Source organism: Colletotrichum higginsianum, chromosome 2 (assembly GCF_001672515.1).
Source record: "Colletotrichum higginsianum IMI 349063 chromosome 2, whole genome shotgun sequence".
Taxonomy (NCBI): domain Eukaryota; kingdom Fungi; phylum Ascomycota; class Sordariomycetes; order Glomerellales; family Glomerellaceae; genus Colletotrichum; species Colletotrichum higginsianum.
The window spans coordinates 2,057,818-2,075,367 of record NC_030955.1 but is presented as its reverse complement, the minus strand read 5'-3'; the positions used below and the strand labels follow the sequence as shown (position 1 = coordinate 2,075,367).

At 55.2% G+C, this 17,550-nt stretch overlaps 4 protein-coding genes across 4 annotated transcripts; 2 read left to right on the top strand and 2 right to left on the bottom strand.

The window, feature by feature from the left end:
• Positions 1–10,385: 10,385 nt before the first annotated feature.
• On the top strand, positions 10,386–10,674 carry CH63R_02385 (uncharacterized protein; the record flags this gene model as incomplete). The annotated part of the gene is made up of 2 exons (XM_018297360.1): positions 10,386–10,512; positions 10,568–10,674. 2 exons carry the CDS (start codon positions 10,386–10,388, stop codon positions 10,672–10,674), a joined length of 234 nt encoding a protein of 77 aa, XP_018162176.1.
• A 137-nt stretch (positions 10,675–10,811) lies between these two features.
• On the top strand, positions 10,812–11,404 carry CH63R_02384 (uncharacterized protein; the record flags this gene model as incomplete). Its single annotated transcript, XM_018297359.1, has 2 exons — positions 10,812–10,942; positions 11,008–11,404. 2 exons carry the CDS (start codon positions 10,812–10,814, stop codon positions 11,402–11,404), a joined length of 528 nt encoding a protein of 175 aa, XP_018162175.1.
• Positions 11,405–12,252: 848 nt separating this feature from the next.
• Positions 12,253–15,024, bottom strand: CH63R_02383 (AAA family ATPase; the record flags this gene model as incomplete). Its single annotated transcript, XM_018297358.1, has 6 exons — positions 12,253–12,833; positions 12,896–14,387; positions 14,443–14,692; positions 14,746–14,824; positions 14,885–14,895; positions 14,972–15,024. 6 exons carry the CDS (start codon positions 15,022–15,024, stop codon positions 12,253–12,255), a joined length of 2,466 nt encoding a protein of 821 aa, XP_018162174.1.
• Positions 15,025–15,978: 954 nt separating this feature from the next.
• CH63R_02382 (uncharacterized protein) lies at positions 15,979–16,666 on the bottom strand (the record flags this gene model as incomplete). The annotated part of the gene is made up of 2 exons (XM_018297357.1): positions 15,979–16,546; positions 16,629–16,666. 2 exons carry the CDS (start codon positions 16,664–16,666, stop codon positions 15,979–15,981), a joined length of 606 nt encoding a protein of 201 aa, XP_018162173.1.
• Positions 16,667–17,550: the final 884 nt, after the last annotated feature.

The following is a 17,550-nucleotide window of genomic DNA, read 5'->3' as shown; positions in this document are numbered from 1 at the left end:
TCACTGTGTGTGTAGTGCTGTGCAGTGCAGTTGGCAGGTGGGTTGGTTTATGAGGTAGCTACCTAAGGTAAGGTATGTAAGGCAAAGAAGGCGAGGAAGGGAGGTTGGGTGAAGAAAGATGGGTGTGGTGAGTTGGTGTGCCGTGATGGCAGATTTGGATTGTAGCTATGTGCCTATGGGTACTTACCTACCTAGGTACTTGGGTATGGTTGGTAGGGTGAGGCGGGACTCGTTGGTGGTATGTAGTCGTGTAGCGCATGTGCATGGCGACCGGGTGACTTACTTGATTTCACAGTGCCGCGATATGTCAGTGGCAGAATTGTTGGGCTCGTTTCGTTTGCTAGCAGACGTGAAGCCTGTGATGGCAGCAGCCACAGACACGAGCACGTAGAGTACCACGCCCGTATTGCAGTTGTAGCGGCCAGTAGTCAATGGGCGGTGGCCTGCCCGGCGCGGCACCTTTTTGCTGCGACCGAAGACAGTGAGTGGATGGTATTATTGGCCCGTTGCTGTTGCCAGGGAAGTGCTGGCCAGACGGTTCGGGATATGAGAATCCGGCATCCACTCGAAAGTCGAGCGTGGCTATGGGGAACTACCATGCTGGCTGGTTCGTGTGAGGAGTGGAGCGACGATGATGGTGTTTGCCGGTGTTGGTGATGATGAAGATTGTGTTACTGTTGTCGTAAACAATGATGGTAAAATGGTGATGGTGATGGTGGTGGCAGTGGCAGTGTTAGTAGCAAGGACGGACGAGAGGCACACGGACGATGGAAAGCTGTCGACGAGGTGCACCTGGACTCTCCCTCAAGGTCCGAGATGGTGTAAGTGGATGTAAACGGAACAAGAGCCTGCAGCTTCTGGGCCGAGTGTCAAATGAGGGTCTGGACTCTTGATGGATGGAAACAGGTCTTCGCCAAGGGTCCTGCTGGGCGCGCCCTGGTTAGTGCCGGGGCTACTCATGCATGCCTATGTATGATACCAGCTCGCTGCGGTGGTGCCAACGTAGCGAAAGCACGGAACATGGAAGATGGAGCTCGAGGTGACATGGAGATGAGTGTTCAGAAATTGGTCCCCCAAAATGGGAACGGACAACCAAGGGAACACATAGAAAGGGACACAAACTCCGGCCGAACACCACCTCACCCGGGCACACACGCTGTCACGTTACAAGGGAGGTGAAGAGAAGCTTAAATGACACTTCAGGGCCATGCCGCAGGTTATATATAAAAAGAAATCAATAACGGTGGCACAGCCTACGGCCCAATGGCGATGCCAATACTGCAGATCGGGGAGTTCGGTGACAAGCGCCCCGTAGGAGGTGTGTATATATGACAGGTTGATGGATGATGCTTGTGACGACGTGCGGTCAGGCCAGACCGGACGCCGGTGACAAGGCATTTAATCCGATATGTTCCTCGTGTTGCACGAATATGCAAGAAATATGAGATACCCGTCATGTCTTGCATGGCAGTCAGGTGCGGTTGACGGCCTTTGTCCGTCGTTATTGCCAACGACCGGTGGTCCAGTGACGAGAATAGCGCATCCTCTCTCCTTCACACGCTTCTGTCACGGCCAGAGCGGGGCGGGGAGGGGGTCAAGATTAGATGTTGGGATGAGGGATCTTAGTAGGTACCAGGACCACACATATATACCTTCCCTGCCTGAGGTAGTTTTTTTGGTTTCGGGGTCTTAGCTGCTTATGCGGAGCGAACACCCGACCTCCACCGCATCGTTGAATTGGGTAGTGTTCACCAAGTCCTCAAGTCTCGGAACAATGCTGCAGCTGATGAGGGAAGAAAGGGAGGCTAGTGGGAAAGGCCTCGTTCGCCGACCGAGGAAGGCGGGGGTCGGAACGGAGTCGGTTGGGCCAGTACAGAGATGAAAACGTGAGCCGAATGGCCGGAATGAGACGAATAAGGATGCGTAACGATGGTGAGGGATATTGAGAAACGCAACACTACCTGAGAAACCCCGCAGATATGTACACGGCTAGGTATAGAGAATGGAGAGAAACGAATGAATTAGATCGAAAATTGCGGCATCCAATATCTCATCAACCCTTGTTGCTTGCAAGTTCTGAATAGAGGCAAGTGTCAATGTACATGCATACAGTAGGCACGCAAAACTGTGAGGTCAGGTCCTGCCGGCAAGCCAACGACGGGCCTTGCAGGTAGATGTTTCCATCCTCGTTCTTTTTTTTTCTTTCTTTTTCTGTCTTTCCTTTTTACCCTCGGCAGCTTTTCTTTTCCTCTCCATTAGTATTTCTTTTCTTTTTGCGGACTTCGAATGAGAACTGAGTCTGTGTCCCATCCCAGACATGTATGTCTAATGTGTGAAGGCAAGGAGTTCCTGCTTGCTGCCCTGCCGGTTTTGGTGTTTCTGGGGCGGTTCCAATGCGTGCTTGCGCTGCCACTTACCGTAGTGCTGATGTTTGGTGGTTATGTGCAGCTTACAAGCATAAGCGGACATTATTCCTTCGACTTGGATATGGAATGGGCACCGGCCGAGCACAACAGACAGCAGACAGGGAGCCTTCCCCCCGTCTCTAAATCTTTTGACATTGTGTCATCTGGCCGAATCTCTTCCCTACAGCATCTCAGCCATTCATCACTCACGAAATGCCCCCCTTTCCATTACCTCCGGACCACTATGACCCCCTCCTCCAAGGACTCGGTCAAAGAACGGCTTCAAGCCAGCTCCCAAGTCGCCGACGGACCGTTCGACTATGACTAGCACTCTTTTTCGATGCCAAGTCCCTTTATCTCGATGCTGGTGGTCTTGTCTTCACACGCAACATTGCTGTGCACCAAAGGGCCGCCAGAGGTACTACAGTCACTTGTACTGAAGCCCGAGATGCGCACTGACGACTAACGCAGCACTACTGCCCACTTGTCAGCCACCTACTCGCGATACCAGTTTGGTGTTCCAAAGGTAGGGAGGTAGGCGAGATGCTGCCTCCGATCCACCGCCTTTATCCCCCCCCCCCCCCCCCCCCTTTTTTTTTTGTTTTTTTTTTTGTTCCGGCACCGGCTCTGAGCTCGTCGAAAGCGGTTGAGGAACAAACCAAAACAAAATCGAGCAGTGGCCGGCCTCGTCATTCTACTCCCAGGACCCCCCTGACGTCGCCTATGTCCCTGCCGTCACTGCTTGCGATGTCGTTGTGGTTGATATGAGCTCGCTTTTGGGTGGTCAGAAGCCCGACCAAACGGGTTGCATCCAGACCCCATTTCACCGCTCGACCTTGACCATCAGCTACGTTAGCAGACGAGGGACACAGTGACGGCAGCCGCAGCGTGCATGTCACCATGCATGTACGCACACGCTCCAGACCCGCAGTGTGCCTGCCCTTTGCTTGGGAAACCTTTCAGGAGTGTTCATACAAGCACGTCCAGACCCGGCAGCCACCACCTCGCAGACAGGCCGGAGTACCCCTGCGACTCGGCCGCTTCGATCGTGCTGGACGTGGTTGAGTAGCCGTTGCTCTTTGGTCAGAACCAAATACTTATGTACACCACCAAACCACGTCCCCAACGGCGAACCACCCCCTTCGAGCCCTTTCTATTAGTCGTCCTGGGCATAGGCCAACGACCCAGGTGCAGCGAAGAAACGATTAACTGATAGCCTCGGGTGGCTTCGCCCATGACCCGATGCTCGTGCCGTATACGCCCTGAGTGCACCTGGCCGCTTCTGCCGCTGCGCCAATAGAGGTCTCTGATTGTAGGCCCGTTAAGGCTTGACGGTTCTCGCTCTCGTCTTGTACGAACACGTCCGAGCTATCACAAGTCGGTTGCCAGAAGATGTGACGGTCACCGCTATGCTTGTACGCGTTCGAGACGGCAGATAGCTCGCTCTCGCAACCCGGCAATCAAGGAAATGCACGCGTTGCAGCCCGGCTCTCTGTGTGCTTCTGTGGAGAACGGTTTGGTGTTGGTGCAGGTGACTTCGCTCGCCTCAACCGCCATAGCTGCCCGTTGTGTGGAAGAGGTTGGTAACGGATGATCTGCAAAGCCAGGCTCGAGCCACGCTGTCGCGGCGAGTCGCGGCTGTCGCAGACTGTCCGGTTGGGAAGTCGCCGATGCTTTTAACAGCTGCTTCACTTCCACCGTCCGCCGTCGACGACTGGCCCGCTGTGCGAGGGACGCACAACATCTCATCGCATGAGACAAGCTGCGCCATTATCTCGACACCTTCGAGCCTTGCCCACACATGGACCTGCAATCACAGTTGCGTCTCACACATAATATGTACCTTTTTCGTCGAAGTCTCCAATTCGGATCTCATGGAGGGAGCACCTTCTTCCAGCTCGCACGTGCATGCGCACAACCCGGTGAAATGTTAAATGACCGACCGTCTGCCGGGTTGCGGCCCGGACGGCTGAAGTTCGCTTTCCACGATTGATCTGGCGCGGGGTTTGTACTGTCTCTGGCGCCTCAACCCGATGGTTCCCGCAATACGGCGCAGGAGGGTCTGGGCTTCTTTGAGGCTGTCTCGCTTCACATCCACCGGAGTACGTTCAGAGTGCGGAGCGACGACGCTCCTCGACTCTCACACTCGTCCGGTCGTTTGTTTCTGAGAGGCGTCATTTGATTTTTTCAGACGCGAGCTCAAAAATCATGTGGACGCACTACAGGCCGGCAGGTTCGTCCGTACCTACACAAGAGACCACATGGTGGCCGCCGTGCAGTAGATAGCGAAACAGCAGAGGTAAGCCCGCCAACGTCCATCACCATCGCTCAACGGATCAAGGAGGGCCGAGTTGGGTACGGATGCAGCTAGCCTCCTCACCGGGTGCAAGCAACTGCAGTGCAGTGACCATGCTTAAACGCGCGACGGAAACCCCATCCGAATCACCACCGGCATTTTCTGCAGGCGTCTAGACCACAACTTGACACCTCCGACAAGGGTGTCGCTCGGAGCCCACCCAAGAGGGTCTTCCGCCAATGATGGCGGCCCATGATACAACACACATGTTACACATACCCTTTCGCTTTCTCGCGTGGTTGTGATCGTGGTTCAAGTTTGCTGGCATTGGAGAGGACAGTACGGATATCTCTCTCTATGTCTCTCCGGTGTACACTCAAGACGAGGGTGGCCAAACATGGAGCTCATGACGTTGGGATGGGGTATGCGATTGTCTGGTGTCACAAGGCTGAGACGTCATTTCAACACAGGCATATGCACCCCGTATGCAAAGTCGTGCGTCCGGGGAAGCATGGCTCGTGGGGGAAGCCAACTGCAAGTGGGACTTCCCAACACACACTCACACACACCCAAAGTGCCGTTGATCCCCCACATCGTGACATTTGCCCTCTTGAGCCTCAAATCTGACGACGTTGGGTTCTGACCACCACTCGTGCAGCGACAGGCTTTCCGCCCAGTCAGAGACCTGACACAAGTTGCCAACATCGACTTTGATTGCGACCAGCAGCGTCTCCGAGTAATTGGCTCTGGGAGATGATACTCGTCGCGTCCCAAACAGATGAAGAGCAGCAACACCGAGCTTCTTGGCATCACATGACATTGGAGGTGGCCATCTGCGCTACGGCAGGCTTCTTTGACGCAGGCTGTCGACCTCCTTGGCTGCGATCGTCGCTTGATCGGTCAATCTTATGGTCTGGACCCTCGCGGCCGTCACTAATAAGCTGCATATTGTTTGCGACAAATCACCTCCACTGGCACCACGTTGGGGGGGGTTAGCAAGGGCCGGCATAAGCAGCCCGCGTTGTTTCGGGAAGGGAGCGCAGTTGCGCCTGTTTCAGCGGCCGAGTTTCCGTGTGCTGATTTACACTTCCGTATCGAAACGCCTTGCCGTATTCTGCGTTTCTTGCGGCGGTTGAAATTGACCAAGTCGCTGGGGAGGGGGTCCCGCATGTATTCGTACATTATTACGTGGACTGGCCGTCAGGATCCCTCTGAGAGTCTGCGTCCTATTGTCCCGGCCAGGCTTTCCGCACGAACGAGACATCGACCCAAGAACGAGGTGACGGTTGTTTGCCACGGGGCGCTCGGCCGGGACGTTCAAGGACCCATGCTTCCCAAATCTCACGATGTGATCGCGTCCATGGGCATACGAAGGCAGCCGGCCCAGGTGGCTTGGAGTGCATGCACGACTTGCGTGTGTCGGATGACGGGTCTGACTCAGATGCATGGACCCAGCATCTGAGAGGCTGCCAACCACTTCCGTCGGTGGCTCATTGTTGCAGGACGCCAGGAAAAGAAGAAGCAAAACCAACGACCGGGACCCTTGCAATCGACGATGACCCAACGACTTGAGCATCGCCATTGCCGCTCTCCAAGATAGCTTGCAGTGTCCTGCGGATCCGGGAAATGCGCGCCGCTGCTTCCGCGCAAAACGGGAGGATTTCCGCGGCTGAGGCACAACTAACCCAAGAGGCGGTGATGCCCAGGAGACGCACCATCTGAGACATGGCATTGCTTCTATCTGTTTCTACATTTTCCACTCACCTTCTTCCTCTCCCGTGCCACACATGAGATGTTCTGCAGAAAGGAGAGGCTATCGTCAGGTGCTGCCGGTTGGGCCAAGGACGACCCTCTGATAAGTCAGTTACACGTATAGGGAGACACCTGGCGGCGCAACCGCCGGGGGCTTTTGCTGCCTTGTACTATATTGATTTCGACTCCAAACCTGCAGGGCGGTCTTGACCAAGTCCTGGGAACTTGGCAAACGCAGGCAAAGAGGGGTGGCTGCTGCAGAGGCTCAAGATGGGCGGGGTCTGGAACGGGTGATCAGCAGAGCCGGCATGACATGTCCTCCAAGACCTGACGTCCTTGGCCAAGAGAATCAATCATATGAGCTGCAATCGCGGGCTGGCCAAGCCATGGCCCAGTCGCGAATCGGATGCGGAGGACGAGCCGAAGACGAAAGCTCCGGGTGCTTCTGACGAACTCTTCCATTCGACGCTCGTTCAGGGAGAGATGCCACAGCGGCATGTTACCACCGGAGACTCATCACAGGACTCGATGTTGCCGCCGCGGACAAGGAGAGGGGAGGGAGACTATCTTGGGAGAACAGGGAAGGATCGGTGGTCTGTTGCTACCATCATACCACTTCCGACGGATGTTTCTTAACGGTAACGTGAAACATGCCTGTCATCTGCTATTAGATATGCTGCTGTCGACACATCTGACAGATGCGCTGGGTATCTTTTTCCAATGGTAACCCACCCGTGGGACGTATCAGGGGAGACAGATACAAGAAGACAGCGCAGGTTGGCGGCTACAACTTCCAATTCGGCCGTCCGACCTTTTCTCGATCCAATCGCAAGGTGCTAAGTAGCAACAGCATCAACGGCGGCGGCACGTCGAACTGGCCGCGTCCTTCCAACCCCAGCCGAGACCCAGCATACATCTCGTGCTTCTCACTATTGGTTCTGACGAAACGGTTCCGGAACATGCGAGCAATGACTCGGCAAGGCGAGCTTTGTCGAATTGGACCAGTGTGACAAACCTCTTCTGGGCCTGCGTGCCAAGACGACATTTACAACATCGGGATGCGGTTCCTATCGCCGACGTATCGTGACGGTTGAACCGTTGACGTTTTCGATAACAACACAGCAAACAGCAAGGGCGGCCGGCGATTTTGCCTGACTTGCATTTGTCAACCGTTGTTGCACAGCGCAACGCATCGATGCACGAAGGCTTACTCTTTACATGCAAAGAAGTCAAGCCCGCCGACGCCGAAATCGACCACACAAAACCGGCTCGCGGTCTCAGAATGGCGACGACTGGCGATTCGCCCACCCTATCCCTTCTCATCCCCGCCCCGTATGTAGCCGTGTCTTGCTCTCCATGGACTGGTCGGTGGGCTATCTCTCGCTGCTCTGGCTGAGGCCGGGGAGCTGCTGGGAGCCGCTGCAGCCCGAGTGAGATCTGTGTCTCTCACACCCTCTGTGTGGTACACTGAAGAGGGCGGGGGCGTGTGTGTTCTTTCGGGAGCACGACAGTCCAGTCACCGAATCACGCGAGACCCTGCAGCATGCGATTCTCACATTCTCGCTCCGTTTCGTGGGAGACGAGACCGGCTGCTTTAGAGACCCATGGAAAGGAGATTGGAAAGGCGTCTTCCGTGGAACCAGCGAGCGCGAGACGCGTTGCGGTCCATGGCACATCACCGAAGCCGGTTCTTTTCGATCCTGGCCCTCCTCCCCCGCCTGCATTCGGCTAGTTGCGCCGAGAAAAAGGGGGAAGGTTGTCAAGTGGGCTCCCGCGGCACGGTGTCCTAGTACCGGCCGGGGGTGTTAGTGGTCTGTCGTGGCCCGGCTCTTGGGAGCTTGGGGTGTGAGCGAGGGTGGTGTTGTATCTGACCTGCATGGGAGAGGATAGTAGCGGTGAAGGGGGTCGGTGTACTACATGCTTGTCCGGGGTGTTCATTGGGGAATGGGGTCCCCGCTTGCTTGCCGTCTCTCTTATCGTGCCCAAGAGGACGCAGACAGATAGATAGGGGTGGTCGGAAGGGGAAAAGTTAGATCAAAGACTACTCTGGGAGACTATCTCAAGCCGCAACATGTTGATTGAGCAGCAACTGAGCGTAGTGTAGTACGGCCGACTGCAACATGCGTGAGACTCTGGAAAGAGAACACCATTTGCCGATGGCTGTACACCCACGATCCGGCCGAATGGGAATACACCACATGGGCGTCACTCGAGGAAGGGGATGCCTCCTGCCCACTTCCGTCACGCCCTCGGTGTTGGGACGCCGATATGCAAGGTCGGGAAACACAGGGTGGTGAGCCAGGAGCACAGAGATAGGGTTTTTGCTTCTTCACTTGGCTAAGGCGTGACGTCGGAAAATGCAGTGCAGCAGGGAACCAAGTTTACATTCCCTGTTATCGAACCGGTGAGCCAGACCGACTATTTTGCGTGGACTCACGCATGGGGAGCATTCAACGCAGCACGAGCGAGAGCGGACGCGACTCAACGACTCGCCTTGCAGCTAACGACCACGCAAGCCTCTGAGAGCAACGCTCAGTGAAAGGAGGGATAGGCAGATGAATAAGAAGGGAGAAATTATGACAAAAAGGCGTTTCCAGAAGGAGTATCCCGTCGAGATGCGAATCCCAGACCCCCGGTCCCAGACTAGGGTTTTGGTTCGATATGGTGGTCCAACGTGACCGTTGATGATCTGCTCGACCTCGCATGGTTGGGTGATACAACGCCGGTTCGGGTAGGCACCCCCAGGTCAAAGGAAGACTCGTCTTCCTCAGTCCTCGACCAATCCGCGTGGCAATCCCTTGTTGCTTTTCTGCGGGCCAGGCCTTGTTCGAGGGGGGCGGCTGTGACACTTTCTCGGGAAACAATTCTCGCTGCGGTAAGGCCTGGTTCGTGAGGAAGGTGAAATGCTGTGTGTGTTTGTGTGGTGAGCCAACCATACGTGTTTGGCATAGTCCCATGCGCGGTGCGGTCATGCTTCTCGGGGGCGGGCCGGGAGTTGTTGGCCGCTTGGGTGATTCTGATTGAGACTGTGACATCGCCGCCCGCCCACCCGCCTTGCCGCGGCGAGGCGGGCGGGCCTTCTACCTTCGGGACTACGGGACACACTAGTGCGTAAACGCATACCAAGAGGCGGTATACAATCGAGATACTTGTTTTGAGAGTATCTTTGGAATCTGCTGGTGGCCGAATCTCTCATAAAGTGTATGCATTACGCGCAAGACGGATCTGAGGCAATTTGTCTCAGGGTTGGAGACGAAGGAGGGCGCTTCCTTCACCGACCACCCCGCTGGCGAAATATGAGCTGTCACTGCGGGAAGGCTTGGTCAAAATGCTCCGATGGCGGTATTTTGGTTCGGCGCTCGGAGTAAGCTGAGCAAAGAAACAAAAGACGATATTTGACAAAGGCAAGTGGATACCATCTGCGTCAAGCGGATGGCGCGTCAAGGTGACTTGTGAGGCCGTGGAAAGCTGGAGTCACGCCCAATACCGACTGATCGTCGCGAACACACAATGATCGGGAGGTTGGTGAAGAGAACGGCGGATCTCAACGGTTGGTAAAATGGTTCGGACGAACGAATGGCTCTGGACGGTAGACCAATGAGGTTAGGTTGAGTTGGAGTCTTGGAGAGGTTCGAAGTTGGTCGCTCTGGAAGTGAGGTAAAATAATGGGTCCGTACTACCATTGAGGCGTGGAGGAGGGCGGGACTTGACGGCGCATGGGGGAAGGACCGATACCTGTGACGGCAGACTTCAGTGGCCGTAATCTCTCCAATTTTTAGTGGCTCCAAGTTCGGTGTCGTCGCAAAATCCCAGACTGGTCCCACGTGCCCGCCGCCTGCCAGAACCGGAAACCCCTGCATCGCTTCAGCCTTGCGCGCCTGAAAGAACCAACCCCAGTCAGCTCAAGGTGCGCTGAAGCTGTCCCCAGGAAGATGGCTCCAAAAAAGTCAGCCTTGCCACCAAGAACCACCAACCGCTTCGACCGAAATACCCAATTGATGACGAAATCCGCCCCTTTTACGAGCCAATCCAAACACCGATTCGAAAAGACTGTTCTCAGTAGGTTCTCTATCGTTCGAAGCAGTCGCACGCCGCTGACAAAAGACATCAAAAGCAAGACATCCTCCCTCCAACCTTAACCGACGTCCCAACTTCGCGCGCAATCACCTGCTCCCACGTCCATCGATCCCTCCGACGGTTGAACGAAACGGTTCGTTCTAGACGAAATCCTCCTAGAGAAGTTGATACAAGTCAGGGGGACTACGTGTCGGACAATCGCCTTGACCGAGATTGCACCAGAAAGCCTGGTCCAGGCACGTTTCGACACGTACACTTTCTGTTCCTCAAATCCATCGAACATGTCGAATCAAACGCCCTCAACTCCGGTCAAGGTACCGCCCTCGGCCGCGAACCACTCAGCAGCGACTCTGGATCCTGAGCTGCGCTCACAGATCAACACACTGTTGTTGAAGGACGGCCATGTCACAAAGTAAGCACCTCAGAGAGGCTCAGACCCAACTAGACTAACATTCGCCCTTCTACCCTTCCCTCCAGAATCCAAGAACAACTCCTTCACTCCCTCCACGCAAACCAAGCAAACTGGCCGACCCTGATCCAGAACCACGCCCTCAACCTCCTGCGCGCAGGCGAGGTCACAACCTTCCCAGACCTCCTCCGCCGCGTCCTCGACGACGTCCGCCAAGATACCCTCAACCCCCCTCCAGCAGTTGCTGCATCCCCTCCACCGTCCAAGACAAACGGCACGGACAAGGAAAAGGATAAGGAAAAGAAGGCTAACGGTACTGCGCGCTCCACACCAGCGCCAGGCTCAGTGACCGAATCCAGCACACCCCCAAGCCTTGCTATTCCCTCAACTGTCATTGATGAGGCGATCAAGATTACGCAGGAAAGCTTAGAGGCTGTTTGTGAAATTGACGGCGCAGGTAACTAAAAGGGAAGCGTCTCCTTTTGACCGTGTGGTGTTGAGGTGGGGTGACAACGAGGAAGACAGAAAGAGGGACTGTTGAGCCGTGAGTGGAAAAGGAGGGATGGATATTAGGGGATGGAATGGGCGCTTGCTATCTCTTAGGAAGCTCCTGGAAGGGCTCCTGGAAGGGCCCCTGGAAGGGCTTTTCCTCGTCACTCACCCACAGCGAGTGAGGGAGAAGGCATGACTGTTGTGGCGGCGACAAAGCCAGCCTTGATGAGAAAACATTCTTGACAACCTGGGTATCTAGGACAGCGCAACTGGCGCTACCTGGACGTGATAAAAATTGGATCGACGACGTTTGGAGCGGTCCTCATCTGTCAGGGAAGAGCATCCGATATCATACCTTTAAAAAATAGTCGACCGTGGAGCAAAGGATTCATTAGCAGGCCTAGAGATGAAAAGAACCAGAAGTTGTTTTCAAGCTCCGAAACAAAATCGGTGTAAGTAGTACCAAAGTGCGTCCACAAGCTGTTCAACATCTAAAAAGAGCATGGAACTGCCAAATTGTGCTCGTGAAGTTTGTCGACATCTCGGAAGGTTACAGTCGGGAAGGTTACCGTCGATACCAGGTTTGTCGACAAGTATGTTCCCACGTCACGTACAATCAAAAGCAATTTCATGAGATCAACTTTCATAGAAACTGCCTGTCTACCAACTCCGTCCGCCCCCAGACTTCCGGCGATAGGCACGAATTTCTGTGACCCGGCCCATCATCTGTACGCAGATAACGCAGATGCATCGCAGAGCAAGGAAAAACTAGAATACAACGAGGGCGTCACCTGCATTAAGTGGCAACCTAAGCCCACCCTTTAGTCGTAAAGGTCATCATCGTTACCGGCGTCACCGAAGCTGTTGGCAGCCTCGTTGGCCGCGCCCTCACCCTCGGGGAACTTGAAGTAGGCGCCGGGACCAGCATTCTTCATTTGCTGGGCAAAGGCCTCGTACCGGCGGATCTCCACGTCACTGACGGAGCGGCGAGCCATCTGCATGGCCTCCTCAAAGTGACGCTTGGTGAGCTCAGGGACAGGGTCCTCCTCGTCCTCATCCATAGCCTCCTCGCCAGCGGCCTCGCGAGCCTTGGTCTTCTGGATATCGGCAGTGATGGCCTCCTTGATGGCGATCTTGACGGCACGCTGAGTAATGAAGCCAAGGTCGGCACCGGAGAAACCGTGGGTCTTGGAGGCGATGAAGTCGATGTCGACATCACCGGCAACTGGAGTCTTGCGAAGCTGGGCCTTGAGAATGCCAGCGCGGGCGGCCTGGTCGGGGAGGGGAACGTAGATGAGAGAGTCCAGACGTCCAGGACGGCACAGAGCAGGGTCAAGCTGCTCGGGTCTGTTGGTCGCACCAATGACGAAGACGTTCTTCTTCGAGGTCATACCATCCATCTCTGTGGAGGGGTTAGGTTAACTTGTGCTTGGTAGTCGTTGCAACGAGATAAGGAGAACTTACCAGTCAGAAGCTGGTTGACAACACGGTCAGAAGCACCACCAGCATCGCCCATGGATCCACCACGAGCCTTGGCAATGGAATCCAATTCGTCGAGGAAGACAATACAAGGGGCGGCGGCACGAGCCTTATCGAAGATGTCACGGATGTTGCTCTCAGACTCACCGAACCACATGCTGAGAAGTTCAGGACCCTTGACGGAGATGAAGTTGGCGGCGCATTCATTGGCGACAGCCTTGGCCAACATCGTCTTACCGGTACCGGGGGGTCCGTAGAACAGGACACCACGGGACGGGGAGAGACCGAACTTGAGGAACTTCTCGGGGTGATCAACGGGGTACTGAACGCTCTCCTGAAGGTCGGCCTTGACACCCTCAAGACCACCAATATCCTCCCAGCGAACGTTGGGCACCTCGACAACGGCGACCTCACGCAGAGCAGAGGGGTTGGAAACACCGAGGGCGAAGCGGAAGTTCTCCATGGTGACGCCGAGGGAATCGAGAACCTCGGCGTCGATGGTGTCCTCGTCGAGATCAATGAGGTCCATCTTCTCACGAATCTGCTGCATGGCGGCCTCGGAACAGAGGGCAGCGATATCGGAACCAACGTATCCGTGGGTTTCGGAAGCGATTTGCTCCAGATCGACATCGTCGCCAAGCTTCATGTTCTTGGTATGGATCTGGAGGACCTCAAGACGGCCGGTGGGGTCAGGAATACCGATATCGACCTCACGGTCGAAACGGCCAAAACGGCGCAGGGCAGGATCGATCGAGTTGGGACGGTTGGTGGCGGCCATGACAACAACATTGGAGCGAGCCTTCATGCCGTCCATGAGGGTGAGCAGCTGGGAAACGACTCGGCGCTCGACCTCGCCGTTGGTCTTGTCACGCTTGGGCGCGATGGAGTCGATCTCGTCGATGAAAATAATGGCGGGTGAGTTCTTCTCTGCCTCCTCGAAGGCCTTGCGCAGGTTCGACTCGGACTCACCGGCCATCTTAGACATGATCTCAGGACCGTTGATCAGGAAGAAGAAAGCACCGGTCTCGTTGGCGACTGCTCTTGCCATCAATGTCTTACCGGTACCGGGAGGACCGTACAGCAGCACACCGCGAGGAGGCTTGATACCGATAGACTTGAAGAGCTGAGGATGACGGAGAGGAAGCTCAACCATCTCACGGATTTGAGCCATCTGCTTCCTACAGCCACCAATGTCGTCGTAGCCAACCTCGTTCAGGTTGCCCTCCTCCTCGTCACGCTGAATGGGCTCGCCCTCGCAGTGAATGACGGTATCTTGTGCGACGATGCCGTATTCGGGGGGGTCCACCTCGACAACCTTGAACTCTACTTGCCTCATACCACCGCGAACGGTGAAGAGGTCGCCCTGGCGGACAGGTCTGTAGGCCTCGCGGAAGTAAGGAGCGAGGAAAACGTCGAAAAGAGAGCCAGTGATGCCCTCGACGGTATCGGCGATGGGGAGGACAGCGATGCGCTTGGCCTGTGGAGGAGTAAGCAATCAATTACAAGAATGCAACGTTTGTGATTTCACGTACGTATTTGATGTCCGGGCAGGGGTGGATGGTGATCATGTCACCGTGCTTCACGCGCAGGTTGTGGCGAACGACTCTGTTGATGCGGGCGCTGCCATCGTCGAGCTCATCATCGGCAAGAACGATCAGGACGGTATCCTTTCTCTTCTTGCCGCGCACGAGGACGGTGTCACCACGGAAGAGCTGGAGAGTCTCCATGGTGTTCTCGGAGAGGGCGATGATGGAATTGTCATCATTGACGGCATCGGTAACCCTGCTTTGGTCAGTGCCGGGACGCGTCCCCCACATTGTCCGGAGCTCACATACATCAACTGGTTAGGCTTCTTTTTCTTCTTCAGAATGGCGGTCGCAGTGTCATCTTGCTGTTTTGTTTCGTCAGTAAGGGCTATTGTTCGTCACCGAGTTCATAGAAGCTAAAGGACACGAACATCTTTGACCTCGGCACCGGAGGCATCCCTGGTAGGCAGTGTCAGTGTAATTCCTTCCGATTGAAAGACATTGCTAGCTGTAGAAGCAGCAGGCGCTTACTTACATCAAGTTGACCTTCTTCTTGTGCTCGACGGGGTGTTCCGACGGAGGCGCCATCTTGACTATGTGTTTCTGATGATTCGGATATTCGTATCTATCGGTTGGTGAGGTGTTGAAAGGTGGGATCGTCAGCGGTGGGGTTGAGCTGTCGATTTCTAGGCTTCCTCAAGTTCAAAAAAACAGAAGGAAGACTGGTGGGAGTTTGAAGATTGTCCCTTTCCTTTGCTGTGTGAATGGGGGAAAGGAAAAGAGAATTTCGTGGTTTGCGGAGATAAAAGGTGGGAGGTTTGGAGATGGGAAGCTGTGTTTCGGAGAACAAGCAGGTGCGGTGCAGTAAAGGCCAGCCAGCAAGTGCAAGTTGGAAGGTGGTGACGGGAGGCGGCAATCACTGGGAGGCGGTTCCTGGACGACCAATGAAATCATACAGTGGGGCGGATTAAGTGGTCTCCGGCGGCTTCGGGTAGCTTAGGTAAGATGTTGCCCCAGGGTCAAGCAGTCAAGAATGGCCCAAGCTCTGTGATTCAGGCGGCAGTCAGGACAGTGGAAAGTGTTGGAAGCTTCCACTTGGCCAGGTTGCTTGCTGCTGACCTTGAGGGCCCAGTAGGCAGCCTTTGGCCACGCACTCTCTCAGCAAGTTGGTGTCCCACGCACGTCCTCCACCTAATCCACTTGGCCCAAGCAACCTTGCTTTTCGGTACTCTGTCTTATCGCCTTTTTGCATTAGTGAGCCTTGCCGATATGGGGATTTCCAATGCACGCCTTCGCCTCACAGAGATCACCTCAGCCATATGATGGGGCTTTCTCACTTTGTCAAGTTTCGCCGCCTGAGCAAGCCGCTAAGGTGGTCCATGGTAAAGCAGGTGGACTAACATCTAGAATGTACCAAACGCCCTTTTCCCCTAGCTCTACAGCAAAAAAAAAAAAAAAAGAGACAAGAACGGAAGAGGCAAGGAATTTCTTTGTCAATTCTGCAACGAACAGTCCAAAGGAGCGGCGAATCCGTCCACTGTTTTAGGTGATCAGCTGGTGTCTCCCACAAAGGTTTGCCATCCCAGCAGCCCCCGGCTCGATGCATGCAGCGGCAAAAGGATGACGGCTGCGGCTCCTGCCTGTTGCAAGCATGCAGGAGGGACCTTTCCGACCTTTCTCTCCCAACGCACACCCGCTCTTTTTAGACGCCCCTGGAGACGAGTCATCAGGTGGCCGTGGCACCTCCAGTGGCTCCGAACAACCCTCAATCGGCGCCTCCAATTGTACAACAAAGACTCGATTGCTCATCGCCTCTTGCTTGGAAAGCGGCCACGTCGCCACTTTCTGCCGCCACCCGAGGTACCTGGGGTTGCCGGCCGAATGGTCAAACATCGGGACCGCAACGCCGTGTCGCATGGTCGGAATGAGGTTGATGTAGTGCTCTAGCAGTCTGAGCCCAAGGATGCCGATCCCGGAGCGGGGACTGCCGGCGGCGATTCGCCCATAGCGGTCATCAACGTGCAGGAACACCTCAAACAACCATAAGGGCGTCGGGGGGCTGTTATCGCGGCGAGCCATGCTAAGATCGTGGCTTGACATGTCGACCCGTCTGCGCATTACTGTACTGTCAGCATTGCACCTTCCAACCCGCACCGTATGAGGCCGGAGCGGAGCGGAGCGGTTAGGCTTACCCATTGGACTGGCCCGCGTCGGAGTCAATCTCCACCATGTCGGCGGATTTTCGGTCGACTTTTCGATGTCAGTGAACGGACCGAGCTGCCGCGAAATCAACTCCGGTTTTCTCTTGGCCGTACCTGCGGAATAATAGGGGTTGGTTACTTGCAACACTCGTATTGTATACTGCTGAGGACTCGATGCCGGTTCAGACCTGCAAAGCGAGGACCAAGGCCTTTCTTATATTACGCCATCCACAGGACCACTTCGGCGCCCTCTCGCTGGCCTCCCATTTGACCATCCCAAACATTCGGTAGCGTCTACTTAAGACCTGGCAAGTTGCTGCAAGATACATGCAACCCGACCCGGCGGCTGCAGATTTGGGGTCCATTGGCTGTGTAAGCCAAAGCACAATGTAGCATGTGTCACACTTTATACCAGCAGCCCAGTAGCTCAACCGGGGGGGTGCTCAGCCTGGTCTCGCGAAGAAGCTTCTCTGTCAAGTCTATTGCTTACTCGAGGCACAGGCAGTTTCCTTCCGACACCCTTCTCATTGATGATATTCGACCTCGTTACCTACTCACCTTGATGTCGCTCAAGTGTCGAGTGTTATACATGTCTGCGCGGCGGCAAGACAGCAACTTTGAAGAGCAACGGGAGCAACCAAGGTCACTCAGCCTTTGACCTCGGAATTTGAGGCCCGATCTGGCCTTGCAACGCAGGCTAGCTAGGGCGAGGTCACAAAAAAACGATGTGGGTGTAACCAGCAGCCAGGTTGGCGCTCCTCTCAACCTCAATCATGGCGTGACTTTTGTTCGCGGGCAAACACCCAAAACTTCGTCGGAGGGTCACACATGCGCCTGCTAGTCTGAGACCTAGATCATGTCGTTTCGTCCTGTCCGTGGCTTCGTTCAAGTCTGTTTGGAAGCTCCATGCCTC